The sequence below is a fragment of the Bos indicus x Bos taurus genome, chromosome 13 (assembly GCF_003369695.1).
Source record: "Bos indicus x Bos taurus breed Angus x Brahman F1 hybrid chromosome 13, Bos_hybrid_MaternalHap_v2.0, whole genome shotgun sequence".
Taxonomy (NCBI): Eukaryota; Metazoa; Chordata; class Mammalia; order Artiodactyla; family Bovidae; genus Bos; species Bos indicus x Bos taurus.
The window spans coordinates 22,834,939-22,855,880 of record NC_040088.1 but is presented as its reverse complement, the minus strand read 5'-3'; the positions used below and the strand labels follow the sequence as shown (position 1 = coordinate 22,855,880).

At 45.0% G+C, this 20,942-nt stretch overlaps 1 protein-coding gene across 1 annotated transcript; it reads left to right on the top strand.

Moving 5' to 3' along the window:
* Positions 1 to 1,561: 1,561 nt before the first annotated feature.
* TBC1D20 (TBC1 domain family member 20) lies at positions 1,562 to 20,581 on the top strand. Its single transcript, XM_027558915.1, has 8 exons — positions 1,562 to 1,783; positions 9,534 to 9,719; positions 11,874 to 11,954; positions 15,536 to 15,722; positions 15,880 to 15,981; positions 16,906 to 17,047; positions 17,853 to 18,040; positions 18,299 to 20,581. Exons 1-8 carry the CDS (start codon positions 1,714 to 1,716, stop codon positions 18,552 to 18,554), a joined length of 1,212 nt encoding a protein of 403 aa, XP_027414716.1. The 5' UTR covers positions 1,562 to 1,713; the 3' UTR covers positions 18,555 to 20,581.
* Positions 20,582 to 20,942: the final 361 nt, after the last annotated feature.

The window sequence follows — 20,942 nt, the reverse complement described above, 5'->3', positions numbered from 1 at the left end:
GGTGTTTTTCTGGAACTCTCTTGTTTTTCCATGATCCAGCAAATGTTGGCAATTTGGTCTCTGGTTCCTCTGCCTTTTCTAAAACCAGCTTGAACATCTGGAAGTTCGCAGTTCACGTATTGCTGAAGCCTGGCTTGGAGAATTTTGAGCATTACTTTACTAGCGTGTGAGATGAGTGCAATTGTGCAGTAGTTTGCGCATTCTTTGGCATTGCCTTTCTCTGGGATTGGAATGAAAACTGACCTTTTCCAGTCTTGTGGCCACTGCTGAGTATTTAAAAATTTCTGGCATATTGAGTGCAGCACTTTCACAGCATCTTTCAGGATTTGGAATAGCTCAACTGGAATTCCATCACCTCCACTAGCTTTGTTCATAGTGATACTTTCTAAGGCCCACTTGACTTCACATTCCAGGATGTCTGGCTATAGGTGAGTGATCCCACCATTGTGATTATCTTGGTCGTGAAGCTCTTTTTTGTACAGTTCCTCTGTGTATTCTTGCCACCTCTTCCTAATATCTTCTGCTTCTGTTAGGTCCATACCATTCCTGTCCTTTATCAAGCCCATTTTTGCAGGAAATGTTCCCTTGGTATCAATAATTTTCTTGAAGAGATCTCTAGTCTTTCCCATTCTGTTGTTTTCCTCTATTTCTTTGCATTGATCTCTGAGGGAGGCTTTATCTCTCCTTGCTCTTCTTTGGAACTCTGCATTCAGGTGCTTATATCTTTCCTTTTCTCCTTTGCTTTTTGCTTCTCTTCTTTTCACAGCTATTTGTAAGGCCTCCTCAGACAGCCATTTTGCTTTTTTACATTTCTTTTCCATGGGGAAAAACTTCAGTCTTTACTGCTCCTGAAACCTACTCAGAGGACCTTTTTAAAAAGGACTTAAAATATGATTGGTGGACCGTGATGCTGGATTGCACAGGATGGACATGACACCCAGGGATCCAACCCGGCTCCTACGTCTCCTGCATTGGCAGGCAGGTTCTTTTACCACTAGCGCCACCAGTGAAAGAAAGTAAAGTGAAGTCGCTGAAAGAAAGTAAAGTGAAGTCGCTCAGTCGTGTCCGACTCTTTGCGACCCCTTGTACTGTAGCCCACCAGGCTCCTCCGTCCGTGGGATTCTCCAGGCAAGAATACTGGAGTGGGTTGCTATTTCCTTCTCCAGGGGATCTTCCCGACCCAGGGATCCAACCCAAGTCTCCTGCATTGCGGGTAGCACTTTAACCTCTGAGCCACCAGGGAAGAGACTAGCGCCACCAGTAGTCTCTATGTTCTTGATGGTGTTTTAAACACTTTCCCAAGAACTATTCTGAGTGCAGTACTTCTATAATCATCCATATCATTTTACAGATAAAGAAAACCGAAAGAAATGATAAAAATCTGCTCCTGAACACATCGCTTCAAGACTGCTACGCTCTATAAGTTCAGTTGGAACAAACTCTCCGGGGCAGAGTCCCCGCACTCTTCTCTCGCCGTTCAGGGCGCCTGCGCACCAGCGCGGGTGACAGCCGCGGCTCCGCCGCCGCCCGCGCGGCGTACCGGGTGGTCACGTGACGGCGCGGGGCGGGGCGGCGCGGGGAGGCCTGCGCGCCGCGGGCTGACCAAGCCGAGTTCGCTCCACGGAGCAGGCGCTGGAACCTGCGGCCGAAGCCGCGTCTTCTGTCGGCTCCGCCACCATCCGGGGCTCGGGCTCGAGCCCGGGCCCCCGGGACATGGCCCTCCGGAGTGCCCGGGGTGACGGCCCCACCTCCGGCCGCTGGGACGGCGGCGCGGAAAAGGGAGGTACGGAAGCCGGCCAGGGCGCCGAGGAGCGGCCTGCGAGGACGGCCTGAGGGATAGGGGCGGCCCGGGGGGCAGGGGACAGCTGCCGGAGGCGGGGGCCGCAGGCAGGGGGGCCCGGGACGACCGCGCGGGGTGTGCCCAGGGCCGCCGGCCAGGGTCGGGACAGCGAAAAAGGAAGAGACTGAAGGCCTGGGTCACGTCTGAAGGGGAAGAGAGCCTGCAGTTTGGGCGGAGGGGGCGGTCAGCGGATGCTGAGGGAACCGGAGGAACACTGGCGGCAGACCCGAGCCCCCTAGTGGGAAGGACGGCGGGGGCCCCACGTCCCATCTCTTCCTTGAGACGCGAGGCCAAGCTTCGCTCCCGGCCGAGACTGTCCGGCCACGTCCGCAGGCTCCCGGGGCCGCCTCCCTAGTGGTCAGGCCAGTTTTCCAAACTTCATTCATCGGTCGTCGAGGTCTGGATTGACGCGCTGGACACGTATTTCTTTTAATTACCGTGAAATTAACCCTTTAAAGTGTACAGTTCTGTGGTTGTTAGTAATTTTTGCAAGGTGGGGCAACCATCGCACTGTCTCTAATTCCACAGCATTTTTAATGCCAAAAAGAGAGACCATCCCTCCGCAGGCCCCATTCTCCACAGCTCCTGGCAACTGCCAATCTATTCTCTGTCCCCGTCCTATTCCGCCTATTTTAATATTATTGAATTGTGTAAAAAGCAAGTTATTTTTTATACTGCCTTAAACTCATTTCCATGAAACAGTTTCATCGTGCACTATGTTTTCAAATATGTTTTACCTACTGGTTAATACATGACAGTTAAAATTATTAACGTTTACTCTGTACCAGGTGAAATAATCTCTTTGCCCTCTGGGAAAGAGTAAGGTAACTTTCCCAGTTTTCCATCCTCTGATGGATGATTCCCATAGCAGAACCAACCACCAGTGCAACCCAAGTTTTGTTTCTCTGAGTTCATTTTGTTATTGCCTTTTTCTCCTCTTCTAATCCTCTATGGAAATGAAGCTAACGCCTCATATTACTCCTCTGGGCCCTTTGGCCTTGTAACCCTTTCCTGGTGTTTGTATGACATCTGTTCTCATGGCATAATGGTCATTGCCCCAAGTGGTATATGGGTCTTGTGACCTGTTGGAGTGCAACTGTGCCTAGGTTGCGAGACTTTATCCTCTAGTGTCCTGAATTTTGCTTCTCTGGATAAATGGAGGAATTTAGAAATGAGAGGAGTTTTTTTTTTTTTGGTGTTTTGATTTTCTTGTTTTGATTTTCATCATATTGGAAAATTGGAGAGGTTACTAATACTGTTAACTCTCCTTTGTAGACGTTATGATGGGATTGGTTTACTCTATTTTTCTCCATTTGGGGGAGTGGGTAGAGCAGTCGTTCTTCATATGTACTTGTCTTTATTTTTCAGGTAGTTGCTGAATCAACGCTAATTTGGGTACTGTTTGTTGAAACTAATTGGGACCTCCAAAAACAGTTTCTTTTTTGTTTATTTTTGATGGGAACCTTATTCAGAATAGGGCTTTCCTGGTGGCTCAAATGGTAAAAAAATACACTTGTAATGCGGGAGACTCAAGTTGGATCCCTAGGTTGGGAAGATCCCCTGGAGAAGGGGATGGCAACCCACTCCGGTATTCTTGCCTGGAGAATTCCATGGACAGAAGACCCTGGAGGGTCTGTGGGGTTACAAAGAGTTGGACATGACTGAGCGACTAACACTTAAACTTTATCAGAATAAGGTTAGGTTTTCCTCTCCCACTGTAGTTCTCTTTTTTTGTTAGCAGAAAATTTTAAGTTAATTTCTAGCATCAACATTAGGAGTTCAAGGAGTGGAGCTGGGCATGTCTGTCTATCTGGGAGGCTCTCTATCTGACTAGCTCTTCCATCGTTTTGATTAAGCCCTAAGGGAGCTTCCCTGGTGGCTCAGTGGTATAGAATATATACCTGGAATGCCAGAGACAAGGTTCGATCCCTGGGTGGGGAAGATTCCCTGGAGAAAGAAATGTCAACCGACTCCAGTATTCTTGCCTGGGAAATCCCACGGACAGTGGAGCCTAGGGAGCTACAGTCCACAGGTCGCGGAAGACTCAGACATGACTGAAGCAACTAAACAACAGCAACAATGCATTGCTAATTTTAACTTCTGTTTAAAGTCTGTAAAGCTTTCTTGATATGCAAGCTTAAACCAAATAATCAGTATGGAATTTCATTCTTGCACATAAGATGCATATTAAGTGTGTAGCTCATTTACCTGATCTAAATCACTGATACGTATTTTGCTGGCGTGGAAAAACTTTTGGAGGAAGCGTAGCTAGTGCTCATTTTTTGCTCTTGTCCTTAACTGTATATTGTTTCCCAAGCCAGATGCTTTTGAAGATACGTGTTGCTCTGAGGAAACAGAAATCTTTACTTGAGTTCCATAGCCAGAGTAGGGAGAGATTTGAGACAATAACAGACTCAGTCATCCTTATCAGAATTGTTAAGAACTTCTTTTTCAGTGCCCCTTACTTAAATGATCATTTTAATGGAGAGCTGGTCAGGTAGTGCCAATATCATTCCTTTTTCCTCAGTTGAATGAATTACTTTTCAGACAGCAGGGATTTATTTATAGCAGTGTCTTATATATTTTGCAGCCAGTTGTAGGATAGTCATTTCATTCTGTTGTGGTTGTGAAAGCCAAGACCTTTTACTATAAAGGAGTTTGGAAGATACCAGCTTTGGAATATATAGTACATCTCATATAAGCAGAGCAAAACTGGAGATGAAAGGATTCAAGGGGATTTGAATTACATGTATACAATCAGCAGATGAAATGTAGGCTTTTATCCCAAAGCCAAATAAAGCATTCTCAAGTCCAGAAATGTGTCCTACCCCAAAATCCATATGTAAAATTTATCTTAAAATAGATAGTTAGACATTGGGTTTCCCAGGTGGCACAGTTGGTGAAGAATCCACCTGCCAATGTAGGAGACACAGGAGATTCAGATTCAGTCCCTGGATTGGGAAGATCCCCTGGAGGAAGAAAGTTATTTTAACCTTTTTCCATGCTTTTTCTTCTTCTGCAGCAAAGAGGGTATGTGTAGATTAATTGGTTAAGACTCCGCTTAACTTTTTCTCCCTCATTGTGTAGTCTCACAGTTGACCTTACCACTATGTAATTTATACTTCTCCAGATCATTTAAGTTTTTTTCTGTTTTCTCCTACCTTTTTAATGTCACAATCAAAACCTGTACATTAAGTGCAATGAAATATTTGTTTGTGTGTGTGGCACACACAGGAGTGCCTTCTTCATCTTCCACTAACATTTGATCACTTAAATATGGGATTGAGAAAGGTGATGTTGGGGTCTGAACAGACAACAGCTAAAATCTGCACTTGAGCAGCATTCTACCCTGGGAATCACCAGTAGATTTAGAAAAAGGCCAAAGTGCCTATAAATCTATTTAGAGTTATATAATGAGTATTGTCTTTTATTTTTTTAATTTTAAATTTTATTTATTTATTTGACAGCATCACATCTTAATTGCAGCACAAGTTCTTCATTGTGGCATGTAGGCTTCTCTGGTTGCAGCACACAGGCTTAGTTGCCCCATGACATGTGGGAACATAGTTCCCTGACCAGGGGTCAAACCCGTGTCCCCTCATTGGAAGATGGATTCTTAGCCACTGGACCACCAGGGAAGTCCCTACAGTGAGGATATTCTTAATATTAATATTAATATGGGGAAATAATGCCATTTACTAAAGGCCAGTTTTTCCAGAGGAACAGTAGCTAAGTTAAATTATTTATTCTATTCTGCCCATGTGTATTGAATTCCCACAGGGCATCAGAATCAGGATGACAGCAGTAAATTTTGAAATGCAGGATTTAAATAGAATCCAAACAGAGTTTTGAGAGAAATAAGTATTGGAGCAATGATTTGGGTTCAGAAATAGTTAAAATTGACGGTGAAGAACCTGCCTGCAATGCAGGAGATGCAGGTTTGATCCCTAGTCAGGAAGATCAGAGAAGGGACTGGCTACCCACTCCAGTATTCTTGCCTGGAGAATCCCATGGACAGAGGGACCTGTTGGGCTACAATCCATGGGGTTGCAAAAAGTTGGACACAACTGAACGACTAACACACACTGCAAATCCACTTGATTGCAAACAGTGTTAACTCCCCTAAGACCTAAGCAGTGGTTTTCCTTTCCCCCTGGAGAAGGAAATGGCAGTTCACTACTGTATTCTTGCTTGGAAAATCCTGTGAACAGAGGAGGCTGGCAGGCTACAGCCCATGGGGTTGCGAAGACTTGAACACAACTGAGAGACTGACACTTTTGGTTTTCCTTTCCTCCAGATTGCTGAATAAATAGCTTAAGTGGAAAGATGGGCAAGGTGGATATATGTCAAAAAAATTTTGAGGGAAAATTTCCAAACTCTTACCAAATAGATTAATAAGGTTTCTAAATATCAGATACCTCAAAAAATATTTAGTATTACCATTTAAGTGTTCTTAATTTGTGATGTGTAGAAAGTACAAAGTACAAGAACACTCTAAGTTTTAAAAAACTTTTAATCTTATTTTCTTCTTTGCTAGAAATTCAGTTCCTGCTCGTATTTTGTCTCAGCTTGTGTTGTTATATGGACTTCCCAGGTGGCTCAGCAGTAAAGAATCTACCTGCAATGCAGGAAATCCCAGTTCAATTCCTGGGTCGAGGAGATCCCCTAGAGAAGGGATAGGCTATCCACTCCAGTATTCATGATCTTCCTGGTGGCTCAGACGGTAAAGAAACCGCCTGCAATGCGGGAGACCTGGATTCGATCCCTGGGTTAGGAAGATCCCCTGGAGGAGGGCGTGGCAACCCACTGCAGTATTCCTGCCTGGAGAATCCCCACGGACTGAGGAGCCTGGCAAGCTACAGTCTGTAGGGTCACAAAGAGTCGGACACTACTGAGGGACTAAGCACAATACAGCACAGCCTGGTGCTTTACTATGAGTAGTTGCTCATTAAATGACAGGTTGATAAATGAATGGATACATTAATGCACAGGTAGGTGCATGGATGGATGGTATGACATGTCCAAGCCAAGAGCTTGAAGCACCTTGTAAATAAATAAACATTTTATTATAGTTGGTGCTGTGCTGATTGATTGGGAATTGGGACTTGGTTTTTCCTGATTTCTAGATAGAGTAACCATTGAATTTAGCATCAACCTGGGACATTTCTGGGAGTGCAGATGGGAGGAGGGGTTTGCTATGAACAATTAGTTATGCCGGAACTATAGATGTAAACTAGAAATCTCTCAGACTGCCTGGAGCAGATTCACCTACTAGGTCACCAGGGAAAACAACAGTCTAGCCAGGAGAACAGGTTTACCTGGGTGAAAAAGCATCCTGTCCTATCTGCATCTCCAATTGCATGGAACTTCAAAACAGTCGGTGCCTGAGTTTATAAAGTTTATGTCACAGCTCATAGATGGGTAACCAGGGTTACTGGATTAATGAAATGAAAGGTTACACCTTTCATTTGTGTTAACAATATGCAGCTTTGTCGTGGAAACAGTTTGTATACTGTTGCCTCAGAATAGAACATAACTGAGGAAAGCTGCTTAGTGTCTGTCCTAAAAACCTCACTTACATTCTGATGTTAGTCCTTTCTAAGGCCTGACCTACCTTCCAGTGTTATCTTCTACTTTATATTAACATTAATGCCCTGCCCCTCGTATATGCTACATAAATACTTCCTAATGACTTCATTTACTGTTAAGTGAAAGGGCTTGTGTTTCTGTCTCCAAGCCTTTCTGGTCATCTCCTCGCCTCTCTGAATCCTCCCCTTTCTTTTTAAATTTCACTTTTCCATAATGCTTTCTCAAGATTTGCCTGACCCACAGCTGTCTGAACTGTTGGTGTCTGCACATACCTTTTTTCGGACGATTACAGTGCACTGCTATGTGACATCTCTTCAGTGGGTTGAAGAGTTTTAACTTTTCTTGTGTTTGCTGTTCCTAGAAGTAAACATTCTGCATGAAAATTCTGAGAGCCTGTTACCCCATTATTTTAAACAGAGCCAATTATAATATGATGCACATTAACCACAAACTCTCAGTCTCCTAAAAAAGTAATTTAAACACAGCAAAATGCCTGTGTATAAATAACAAACTACCACATGAGGATGTAAGATGCGTAATACATTCCTTTTTGATTACCAGTGATTAGTGTGGCTCTTGAGAACCAGTAGCATGCCCCTTTTACCACTAGCCACACTGGAGTCCCAAGTATGCCCTTTGACATTCTGCTTTTGAAAATACCTCCATGGGATTCTGATGTTTTCCAATTGTATTAGCATGTAACCAGAGGCTTTTTTCACATGTGGTTTTGTTTAAAAATGTAATACTGAATTTTGGTGACATGCATGTACATTTTTCCTCAGTAAATAACAGAGAAAATGTATTATATTAAGAGAGATGTGGTCATGTATGGATGTGAGAGTTGAACCATAGAGAAGACTGAGTACTGAAGAATTGATGCTTTCTCTAATGGTGCTAGAGAAGACTCTTGAGCTCCCAGGTACAGCAAGGAGATCAAACCAGTCAATCCAAAGGAAAATCAACCCTGCATACTCATTGGAAGTACTGATGCTGAAGCTGAAGCTCCAATACTTTGGCCACCTGATGCAAACAGCTGACTCATTGGAAAAGACTCTGCTGTTGGGAAAGTTTGAAGGCAAAAGAAGAGGGCGGCAGAGGATGAGATGGTTGGATTGCATCATTGATTCAATGGATATGAACTTAGGCAAACTCTAGGAGATAGTGAGGAACAGGGAGGCCTGGCGTGTTGCAGTCCATAGGGTCGCAGAGTTGACTTAACAACAATGCTCTGTGAAGTTTAGCATTAATGAAGCACAGCATTCTTTAGGAAAACATCAGATCAGATCAGTCGATCAGTCGTGTCTGACTCTTTGTGACCCCATGAATCGCAGCATGCCAGGCCTCCCTGTCCATCACCAACTCCCGGAGTTCACTCAGACTCACGTCCATCAAGTCAGTGATGCCATCCAGCCATCTCATCCTCTGTCGTCCCCTTCTCCTCCTGCCCCCAGTCTCTCCCAGCATCAGGGTCTTTTCCAATGAGTTAACTCTTCTCATGAGGTGGCCAAAGTACTGGAGTTTCAGCTTTAGCATTATTCCTTCCAAAGAAATCCCAGGGCAGATCTCCTTCAGAATGGACTGGTTGGATCTCCTTGGAGTCCAAGGGACTCTCAAGAGTCTTCTCCAACACCACAGTAGGAAAACATAAATGGTGGCTATTAGATATGCCTAAATGTACTGAGCATTTACTATAATTCCTTTTTCTTTGTTACTTATATGGTATGTCTCCTTAGTGTTTCACACACTATATATACTAATCAGTGTGTGTGTGTGCATACTAAGTTGCTTCAGTCGTGTCTTTGAGATCCTGTGGACTGTAGGCTCTGTCCATGGGATTTTTCAGAAAAGAGTGCTAGAGTGGGTTGCCATTTCCTTCTGCAGGGGATCTTCCCAACCCACAGATCAAACCCATGTCTCCTACGTCTCTTGCTTTGGCAAGCAGGTTCTTTACCACTGGCACCACTTGGGAACCCCGTGCTCATCAGTAAATTGATTTTAAATATACCTACCTTACTTCAGACCAAGTTAAGGAGATTGAGCCCTGAACAGAAAATGTACACACGGTAAATATGTGCCTAATGCCCTTTTCCATTCTGTTTTGCAGACTTTAATGCCAAAAGGAAAAAGAAAGTGGCAGAGATCTACCAGGCTCTGAACAGTGAGCCCACTGATGTGGCTGCCCTTAGACGCATGGCTATCAGTGAAGGAGGGCTCCTGACTGATGAGATCAGGCGGAAAGTGTGGCCCAAGCTCCTCAATGTCAACACCAATGATCCACCTCCTATATCAGGTAGTTAGGGGAAGAAGTGCTGTGATGGGAGTTTGTCTAGGAGGCAGGGAAAAAAGAATTTCAGGGTCTTTAATTTTTATGCTAATTTCAAACCAAGAGTAGACATGTAAACACCTGAAACGTTTTAGGATATGCTTGGGCCTACTGTGAAAATAAGACCAAACTGCGAAATAAAATTTCAATTAAAAATGGAATGAGCTTTTATTAGGTAAGGAGGGAGCGATTATTGGCTAGTTAGGGGAGTTTATTAAAAATACATATTCTGGGAATTCCCTGATGGTAAAGTGGTTAGGACTCCATGCTTTCACTGCCAAGGGCCGAGGTTCCATTCCTGATCCAGGAACTAATATCCCGCAAGCCACACAGTGCAGCCACAACACAAAATGCATGTTCCAGTTTATATTCACCTAGAAGTAAGTTTGCAGGAATCTATTTTAGCAAGAATCCTACATAATTTTGATACAGATGGACATTTGAGAAACATGGGGTTCTACAGAGATATAATGCCTCTTATAGTCCTTAAAAAACAACAACAAAAAAGACTTTTTATAGGGAAATACTAAGACTATTTTGAATTCTAAAATTCTGTAATTCTGTGAAAAGCTGTTACAGTCAGCCCTCCAAGTTCAAGGATTCAACCAGCCATGTATCAGAAGTACTCTGGAAGGACTTTGCAGAGGTCCTGTGGTTAAGACTCCACACACCCAGTGCCAGCAGCATGGGTTCAGTCCCTGGTCAGGAAACTAGGATCCTACATTCCACCTGGCACATATATTCTGGCGGGCGGGAACCTCCAGAAATTTCCAAAAAGCAAAACTTGAATTTGTTGTGCTCTGGCAGCTATTTACATAGCATTTACATTCTATCAGGTTTGAAAGTAATCTAGAGGTGATTGAAGTATACGAGAGGATGTGCAAATGTTAAACTGTTTAATATTTGGGACTTGAGCATCAGTGGATTTTGCTATCCTTGGGGGTCCTGGAACCAATCCCCCTCAAATACCAAGGGACAACTAACTGTACTTAACTTTATCTACAAGGCCTATGTAGTGAAAAAAAGAATTTTTTAGACTGCAGTGCAGAATACAAAAGAAAGTACAGAAAACAGTGAATCCACTTTGTCATTCGTTGAGTCTACATTTATTGCTTTCCTACTATGTTTGGCAAAAGTCCAGGTGTTGGGGATTCTTTCTTTCATTTGGCGATGCAAGGAGCAGGACACGACTTAGTGACTGAGCACGCACACACAGTTGTGCTCCTACTGTGCGCTAGGTACCAGAGATGATTAAAACAGCCACTGCCAATAAAAAGTTTACAGTGTCATGGTGTGGCCAAGTAGATGTTTTAAGTCGCCGCTTGTTATTGTCTTTGGAACTGGGCGGCCTCAGAGCAGTGATCTTTTGTTGGAAGGAATAGGCATTGCCATATTCACACTCTAAATCCTGAGATGGTGTTCTGTCAAATTCCAAATTTCTCATATCTTTTTAAGATGAAGTCTGTATTCTACAGGCTCCTCTGGTAAGTTTTGATTTCCATTATGAAGGAGATGCATACTTGTTATATATGTAACAGCTGGAGTCTGCCTCCTTGCTTTCAGTTGGGCTTAGCAACTGAACACAAGTACTATCTCCTGTTACCAGTGTCTTAGTTTTAGAATTTCAGGGCTAAGAGAGCTTAGGTTCTTCTCCATGTACATTTATCTTAATACTCCTTTCTGAACCGCTCAATCTTCCTACACTTTATAGATGTTAGAGTTTTTCCAGCGGTCTGTGGTGTCCACATTCATGCTCTTACTTGATGCTTAACAGTAATCTGAGAGGTACACATGGAAGGGAATAATCCCCATTTTACAGATGTGAACTTTGAAATTCAGAGTGATTCCCAGTAACGCATAATGGGTGCTGGCCTCCTAACTTTTCCGCTGCTCTTGGATAGTGTATCTTCCCTCCTCTCACGGTCATCATGACTTGCATAAAACAGCATGTTTGGAACTAAACCAGGGATTCCTCTCCAAATGTTGTATCTTGAGTCATGTCCACTTCAGGAAAAAGCCTTGAGTATGTCTTCCAGGCCTTTTGTGTCATGCCAGGATGTCTTGCTCCTGCTGTTGGTTCCCAGACATTCCTACAATAACATGTTTCTTCTCCTCCAATAGGGAAAAACCTACGACAGATGAGCAAGGACTACCAACAAGTGCTCCTGGACGTCCGGCGGTCTTTACGGCGGTTCCCGCCTGGTGAGACACACTGGTGGTCTTTGGGGCGGGAGGGGGAGGTTTGGGAGGTTTGGCTTCAGTCCGTTTGCAGATACATTACTCTGTTGGGCTTGCTTGTCCCGAGACCTTTACATCCTAGCACAGAACATGGCCACATCCAGGACCCTTCCTCCTTAGGGATCCGTCGTGCTCCCAGTCTGCTGAGTCCTTCTCTCACTGACTCAGTCCATTCAGAACCCCCACTGTGAAGGCCTGCTGCTGCTGCTGCTAAGTCACTTCAGTCGTGTCTGACTGTCTGCGACCCCATAGGCGGCAGCCCACCAGGCTCTGCCGTCCCTGGGATTCTCCAGGCAAGAACACTGAGCCCAAAATAATTTCTCTTGGCTTAGAGGTGGTAAATGAGAGAAGAGGGTTTTCCCCCTGCCCGTTAGAGCTACAGAAGAGACTTTATAGGGATTTCTAGAGCTATCAGTCTGACTTTAAAGAGCAGATTGGTTTGGAAGTGGTCACTAACAGGAACTGTTAATACCTTCATTTATAAGTAGCGGTATGTTGCCTGTGGGCTTCCCTGGTGGCTCAGTGGTAAAGAATCCACCTGCCATTGCAAGAGACTCAGGTTCAGTGGATCCAGAAGATCCTTTAGAGGAGGAAATGGTAGCCCACTCCAGTATTCTTGCCTGGGAAATCCCATGGAGAGAGGAGCCTGGAGGGCTACAGGCCATGGAGTCACAAAAGAGTTGGGCACGACTTAGAGACTAAACAACAACAGACAATCTTGCATATACATATACCGGGGCCTTGGACTAGAATGAAGGCCAATCACCACATTTTTAAAGAGTCTGTTACTAAAATTGTCTCTCCATTCCCAGAAATACTAAGAATGACAGAATGACAATTGTCTCCACTTTCACAATGAAGGGAACTGGGTAGCAGACCTCATCTGTTTCCCTTCCTTTCGCAACTCCACCTCTAAGTCCTTGAATTGAAGAGAGGAGAGTTGCTAGAGGGAACAAGAGTCTCAAAACCCATTGCCTCACTCTTCTGAGCCCATGCTCTGGCATTGGATTTTGTCTGTTAGAGGGCATCCCTCCTGTTTACAATCATGGTTCCCAGAAAGGCTCTTGTAATTCTTGTGTAGCCAGTAGCTTACCATCTGGGTTTTGATAAACACACATACCTGTGATCCAGTCCCCTTTTCCTGTTCCTCTGGTCTTCAGGAGACTACATAGGACAGACGCATCTCACATTTTTCTCTGGGTGTAACCTGTTTTCCTTCTGAGCCCTTTATCCCTCTTCCATTTATGTGATATCAGTCCAGGATATTCTTCTTCCAGACAGAACTGTCCATGTGGTTTCATATTCTTTTTACATTCATATTCTTCTGAACTTAGCTGACCACTTTTATACTGAAAATTTAAAGAAGGCTTACTTTTTTCTCTCACTGCTTCGTTACTTTACCTGACCACAGTACTTGGTTTACTCCCATTTTCTTCTTTATCTTCTACCGTATGCTTTTAGAGAAGGGATGGGTAAAAGTGCATGAGAGATGAGCGTCACTGTCCCCTAAAAACCTGTATTTAAGTTCAGTCTGGGCCCTTGCATTAGCTGTTTTCTCTCACAAGATCTGCTTTTGACTGGAAAACCTAATGGTGTAGGAAAGCTGTGTTGTGTGCCATCCTCCTAAAACAGGTCATGAGGCCAAGGGTTGACTTTTTTTTTTTTTTTTAATTGGAGGCTAATTACTTTACAATATTGTATTGGTTTTGCCATACATCAACATGAATCCGCCATGGGTGCACACGTGTGTCAAGGGTTGACATTTTTATAGTAAGAGCCAGAAGAGCTGAGGGACCACGCTGACCGCTGCCAGACTAGGTGCCTGCGCTGAAAGAGCTCCTGAGACCAGCTCCTCTGTTTCCACCTGCATCTTTGGGTCAAGATTAGTACTTCCTATGATATTTAGTTTGATTCTGAGGGGAGCACACATCTCATACATTTTTTGTTTTGACACCACCCTTATGGCAGAAAGTGAAGAGGAACTAAAAAGCCTCTTGATGAAAGTGAAAGTGGAGAGTAAAAAAGTTGGCTTAAAGCTCAACATTCAGAAAACGAAGATCATGGCATCCGGTCCCATCACTTCATGGGAAATAGATGCAGAAATAGTGGAAACAGCGTCAGACTTTATTTTTTCGGGCTCCAAAATCACTGCAGATGGTGACTGCAGCCATGAAATTAAAAGACGCTTACTCCTAGGAAGGAAAGTTATGACCAACCTAGATAGCATATTCAAAAGCAGAGACATTACCTTGCCAACAAAGGTTCGTCTAGTCAAGGCTATGGTTTTTCCTGTGGTCATGTATGGATGTGAGAGTTGGACTGTGAAGAAGGCTGAGCACCGAAGAATTGGTGCTTTTGAACTGTGGTGTTGGAGAAGACTCTTGAGAGTCCCTTGGACTGCAAGGAGATCCAGCCAGTCCATTCTGAAGGAAACCAGCCCTGGGATTTCTTTGGAAGGAATGATGCTGAAGCTGAAACTCCAGTACTTTGGCCACCTCATGCGAAGAGTTGACTCATTGGAAAAGACCCTGATGCTGGGAGGGATTGGGGGCAGGAGGAGAAGGGGACGACAGAGGATGAGATGGCTGGATGGCATCACTGACTCGATGGACGTGAGTCTGGGTGAACTCCAGGAGTTGGTGATGGACAGGGAGGCCTGGCATGCTGCGATTCATGGGGTCGCAAAGAGTTGGACATGACTGAGTGACTGAACTGAACTGAACTGAACACCTACAAAAAGGCTGCAAAAATAGGACACAGAATTCCCCAGGTAGCTTTTTCCCAGATTTCTTTATACATCAACCTTTGACTAGATTTGCTTTAGTTTTGTTTTCTCTCTCTCCTTCACCATACGTACACACATTTTTTTCCTCTGAGCTATTAAGAATAAATTACATATATGGTACCCCCTTATCCCTAAATATTTCACTGTGTGTTTTTTAAAAACAATTCTTTTTTACATAGTCACACTTAAAATCAGTAACAAAAAATACTACTGTCTAATCTACAGATTTTATTCAGATATTGCCATTTATTCCAATAATGTTCCTTATAGAGAAAAGTGCATTTTCCATTCATTCTTCATATCTCTTCAGCTTCCTTTAGTCTGGACTTGTTCTTTTGTATTTTATGACAGGCCTGTTACTTTATAAAGTCCCCCTCAGTTTTTATTTTCTCCTTGCAAGATTCAGGTGATGCACTCTTGATAGGAATTCCACTGAAGCAATATTGAGTTCTTTTCCCCCCAGCACATCAAGAGGCACATGCTGTCCAGTGGTTCCCCTGCTGGCATCACTCCCTGTGCTGACTTGGTTAAGATGGTGTTGTTGGCTGGGTTCCCCAACTGGAAGGTTTCCAAGTCTGTGGTTCTTTCCTACATGGCCAGGCGGCTATCAACAGTATATGGATCATGAATGTGTTGCCAAGTTGTTTTACTTTATTAAACAGTTTGTCTGCATATCCACAGCTTACCGTCTTCCTTACCTCCATGTTACTAGACTGCTTGCCTTGTTCAAGTGCGTCTCCCCCCCACTACCCTCTCCCAGGCATGCCAGAAGAACAGAGAGAAGGGCTGCAGGAAGAGCTGATCGACATCATCCTCCTCATCCTGGAGCGCAACCCGCAGCTGCACTACTACCAGGGCTACCACGACATCGTGGTCACATTTCTGCTGGTGCTCGGCGAGAGGCTGGCAACATCCCTAGTAGAGAAGCTGTCTACCCACCATCTCAGGTACCCGCGCAAAAGGGCAGAAGACAGTTCCCCCCAGCGATAACTCCTCAGCCCGCTTTCTAGTTGGTGTTTTCAGTGGGTTGAACCCCAATCCCAACTGCCCCCCAACCCTGATCCAAATGTTTGGTCTGACCAAGCTCATTGAAATGTCTTCTAGGGATTTCATGGACCCAACAATGGACAACACCAAGCATATATTAAACTATCTGATGCCCATCATTGACCAGGTGAATCCAGAACTCCATGACTTCATGCAGAGGTATATATGTGTCTACATTTACGTGTACACGTGCACGCGCACACACAGACACCCCTCTTCAGCTTGCTCCTTTGTTTATTCCTCACAAGTCTAGCTCAGTTGCATCATCATCTTATGTTGATTAGTGTTAGGTTCTTCTGAGTTGTCCTTTCCAGTCACCAGCAATCTAGATAATTCAGTTCTGTGCACAGTCTTAGAACACTTTTGTGTGCTGTGCTCTTCCAGGAATGCAGGAGATGTCACAGCCCATGCCCTTAAAGAGTTTACATTTAGTGGAGAGAGGTGGGCAAGCTAAGCATACCAACTTTGAGGTTATTGCTACAACGGAAGTACAGAGTCCTATAGGACCCTACCCCATCTGTAGCTTGTTTTATTTACCATACACCAAGGAAAAGAAATATTTCTTTGCAATTCTTGTATGATTTTTCTCTTCTGTTTAGTTGGAAGTGTGTCCTTGGCCAATACCTGCCTCTCTTAAAAAAAAAAAAAACACCTGTGTCTTAAGGTATTTCAGTCATCTCATGTTAACTATACAATTAATACAATTATGTTTTCAAGCCTAAGAATAGTTGCCTGTGCCCCCCAAAAGGGTGTGACTTTCCCAGAAGGAAAATGGTGTAGTTCTCTGAAAACAGCTGATTCTTGTTCCTGGAGTTGACATTTCTTGGCCATGATGAGAGCACCCAAGGAGATAAGGCCAACCAGGACCCTACTGTGGTATTAGTGCCATGATGTGGAGTATGTTGCAAGGACTTTCTGTAATATTTTGTGAGGAGAAGATACTGAATTTATCAGCAGCTGAATTTTCCAGAAAGCATGTTCCCCAGTTACTTTCTTCATACAGCACTGAGGACAAAGAAGGCCCAGGGAGAGGGACAGGATGACTCAGCAGGGAACCTAACATCTGGACTCCCTTGCTCCTAGTGCCGAGGTGGGGACCATCTTTGCGCTCAGCTGGCTTATCACCTGGTTCGGGCACGTCCTGTCTGACTTCAGGCACGTCGTGCGGTTATACGACTTCTTCCTGGCCTGCCACCCGCTGATGCCCATTTACTTTGCAGCTGTGGTAGGTACAGACCATGAGCCAGCAGTTTGGCGTGTGTCTCCCAGTCCAGCTTGATCATCTTCCCTAAAAGGAAACCTGGTGATTATGGAAAGATACAAAAGACAGCACTTCCTGGGCTGGTGTTCTGGACACTGTTCTTGGAATGTTACTGGGAGAGTCATGGGAGTCAAAAATACTATGTATAAAAATAAGTTTGGGAAATGCTGGTTAAACAAAGTTGTTAGTTTTTTTTTACTGTTCGATTCTTCTGAACCTTTAAAATGCTCATGTGCATTGTGAATTATCAGGGTTTGTGTTGACAGCTCCTGGAGCTAGTGCAAATGGCCAAGTGGGTTTAAGAAGAGGCATGATATTATGATGGAAAGTTGAAATGGCTTTTAGTCAGGGATGAGGGCTTCCAGTTATTAGAGGGGCCTGAACTATCAGACGTGAGGGTGGAGGGGGTGTTCTTCATTGTGTTTTAAAGGGAGCAAGACCATTCTTTCTACTGTTTTGAACCATTTCTTCTGTGCTAGAGCTGTAGGTATCTCCAGTAATCTCTCCTTTCCTTCCTCCTAAAAAACCTCCTTCCTTTGTCAGCCTTTCCTGTCATGGTGTGGAAGTTTGCCTCTAGCAGGAAGTGCTAGCCCATTGGGAAAAGCACTCAGATAAGTATAGCATCACTTCCCAGATAGTACAGGAATTTGCTGAACATTTTGGGTGAGCCCTGTTTGGTACCAATTTATATTACCTCTAAGGAGAATGAAGTGAAGTGGCCAAGCTGCTGTATGTTCTGGTCTCTGACGCAAGGCCTTGCTCCCCACAGATCGTGTTGTATCGAGAGCAGGAAGTCCTGGATTGTGACTGCGACATGGCCTCGGTCCACCACCTGTTGTCCCAGATCCCTCAGGACCTGCCCTATGAGACACTGATCAGTAGAGCAGGAGACCTCTTTGTTCAGTTTCCCCCGTCCGAACTTGCTCGAGAGGCAGCTGCCCAGCCGCAAGCCGAGAAGTGAGTGGTGCTGAGGCACTGGTTGTGCAGGGGTGTTTGTTAGCAAAAGTGATGGAAGATTGTGTCTGGTAGGGACAGGGCTGGGAGTGGTTTTTCCAGAGATCCGCTTATGCCAACAGAATCCCCACTTGAGACTTCATGGGTCTTGATCAAGAAGAGTTTTCTGAGCAGTGGGTGGCTCTGCCCTCAGACTATTTAGTCCATTTTTTCCCCCTTCTTCTTTTATCCCATTCCCTTTTGTCTCCTTCCCCTCTGCAGAACGGCTGCCTCTACGTTCAAAGACTTTGAGCTGGCGTCAGCACAGCAGAGGCCTGACATGGTACTGCGGCAGCGGTTTCGGGGACTTCTGCGGCCTGATGAGCGAACAAAAGATGTCCTGACCAAACCAAGGACCAACCGCTTTGTGAAGCTGGCGGTGATGGGGCTGACAGTGGCGCTTGGAGCGGCCGCCCTAGCCGTGGTGAAAAGTGCCTTGGAGTGGGCCCCAAAGTTTCAGCTGCAGCTGTTTCCCTAAATGCCAGAGAAGATACTTCCTCTTACATGACGTCACAGTCTCACCCTTCCATGGACAGATGGGAGGGGGTGGAATTTCCTTTATTAAAAGGGTTTCAGTCAAGGGTTTTCTATTCCTGCACCCTTTCCCTCCTGTCCATGGATGCCTTTGCTTCAGAGGCCAATAGCAGAGCCTGCGTGACGCTGGGCACTCGGGGGCCTGAGCACAGAACTCTTCTCCCTTGTGGCCTGAGTGAGCTCCCCGCTGCCTCCTCTTTTGCTGAAGGAAATGGGTCTCTGCAGCTCCTGGGTGCCGTTGGAACCCTCTGGGCTTGGTCACTGGGGAGTGTCTTGGCTGCTCATAGTAAGTAAACTGGACCACTGAATGCCCTCCTGGCGGCTCCTCCAGTCTGTCTGCTTCAGCTTAACAAAGAAGGATGTAGCTGCTGCTTTAGTCAGACCTTGAAATGAAGGGGAAGGGGCAGAGGAGGCTGGCCTGGGAGCAAGATTGGCCCCTTTTAAGAATAGCTCCAAGCTGGTCAGAAATCTTAGAGAAACATGTGAACTAGGTTAGTAGGTAAATCCTACCTATTTTCAGCCTAGAAATCACTTGGGCATTGCCAGTCAGACAGGAAGGAATGTTAAGTATTAGGACCCCTCACATAGGCCAGTTTTTGCCTGCCCCCCCCTTTTTTTTCTTGTTACTCTTCCACAAGGCACATAGTGGTTATAAAATGTACATTTACTACTATTTTTAGAATTACACACATCCAATATGTAAAGTACCATCACTTTTAAAATAATAGTTCCTTCATGGAAAAAAAAATAGTTCTCATCCGAACGATGAGCTTCTAAAACCCTGAGGTTTCCTTTCTACTTAAGCGTTTAACATTTCACTTCCGCCAGAGTTGCTGTTTGTAAACAGCCCCACACTTTCACAGTGCCCACTTCCTGTCTAGCTTCCCTAGCTTCCCTTCCTTCCTTCATGTTTTCCTTCAGTCCCCCTTCTACCCCCAGATCAGCATCCAGTCATCACCTTGGCTTTGTTTTTTGCATTTGACCTATCTCTTCAGCTGCTGGTCTCTCCTTCCTGGTTGGAAATGTCACTGGGAACTTGTCAGCACCCAGAAAGGGACGAACTGCAGCCTGAAGCATGTGGTGGGAGCCTAGGACAGCCAGCCCCGCTGCTCCAGGCTTCCTAGGGACTCTCCAGGCCTTAGGGAACACGATGCATATTAAGTTCTTCTGATACAGCTTTTCGTGTAAGCAAACCTAGGTTTGTTTTAGATTAACTGTGGCTTGGAAAAAAGTGCCTTTTGCTGCTTTGAAGAACTGGGGTGTATGGTAAGAAGCAGCCATGTACTTTTCTTTTCCTGGTCTGTCTGGGGCAGTGTTCTCTCTTGGCAAGTATTTTCTTAAACGTGCCAGAAGCACTTCCTCCCACCACACCAGACCTCCACATCCTCCCCATGTTCTCACAGTGTGCAGAGTGGTTAGGAGAGGCATCTACTTACATGAGTTACACTAAGCACTTTACAACCAAAAACAACAGATCGTTCTCCATAGCAGGAGTCCCATCTGGGGTTAGCATGATATGGATGGGTTAATCTAGAAAGAGGTAGATTTATCAAGACAGCGGGAATTTTTCCAAGATCTAGATGATGTGACAGGTGTTCCCAGTCTTCTATAGCAGGTTTGTCTTATCACCTTTGCAAGTGGACAGCATCGGCCCCTCCTGCCACAAACTCTCGGGTCTGTCTGTAAATACTGAAGGGAAGTGATGGGGAAGAGGTAGCGGGGAGGTGCATGTGATCAGAGTCCCAAGGCCACGGTTTTTTGGATTCCAGGAAAGCAGGTGGCATTTGCTTCTGTTGTGGCCTAGAAAGGAGAAAGTTCTTAGGATTTATAGCTTTGCTGACATGAGGATTAGCCCCTGCCAATGAGAAGAAAGTGTTTTTACCTTCAAGTGGTTTACTATTCTGTAAAGAATATGTGTAAATATTTTGTACAGAGCCCTGTATGAAATAAACAGCCATATGTGGTTACTGACCCCTCTTGTCATTCTTCCGTTGTTGGAGTGGCTCTGGGTTTAGACGTCTGGATGCTCCGTCCTTCCACCCCTGACCTGGAGCTGTGCCTTAGGCCGTGGACTCTTGGTTGGCTTTGACTTACCTGGAGAACTTGAAACAGTTTCTCTTTCACCTGAGGCAAGAACTCACTTGTCTGGGTTTACTGTTTCCTTAGCCCCAGAGGGAGACAAGGGGCTGAAGGCTGAGCAGGCATCACTTGGCTCTCTGACTGTGTCCTGCCACCATAGGCCAGCTGCCCATGCTGTCCTTTGATTTGACTCATGGAGGATACAGGGCTGGCCAGGACACCGCCCTGCCTCTGGGAGCTCACCAGAGAGCTG

Coding starts and splice junctions, on each gene's coding strand:
- TBC1D20 (XM_027558915.1), top strand. CDS start 1,714: ATGGCCCTCCGGAGTGCCCGGGGTGACGGCCCCACCTCCGGCCGCTGG. Junction 9,720..11,873: donor TGATCCACCTCCTATATCAG/GTAGTTAGGGGA, acceptor CTCCTCCAATAG/GGAAAAACCTACGACAGATG. Junction 15,982..16,905: donor CTCCATGACTTCATGCAGAG/GTATATATGTGT, acceptor CCTTGCTCCTAG/TGCCGAGGTGGGGACCATCT.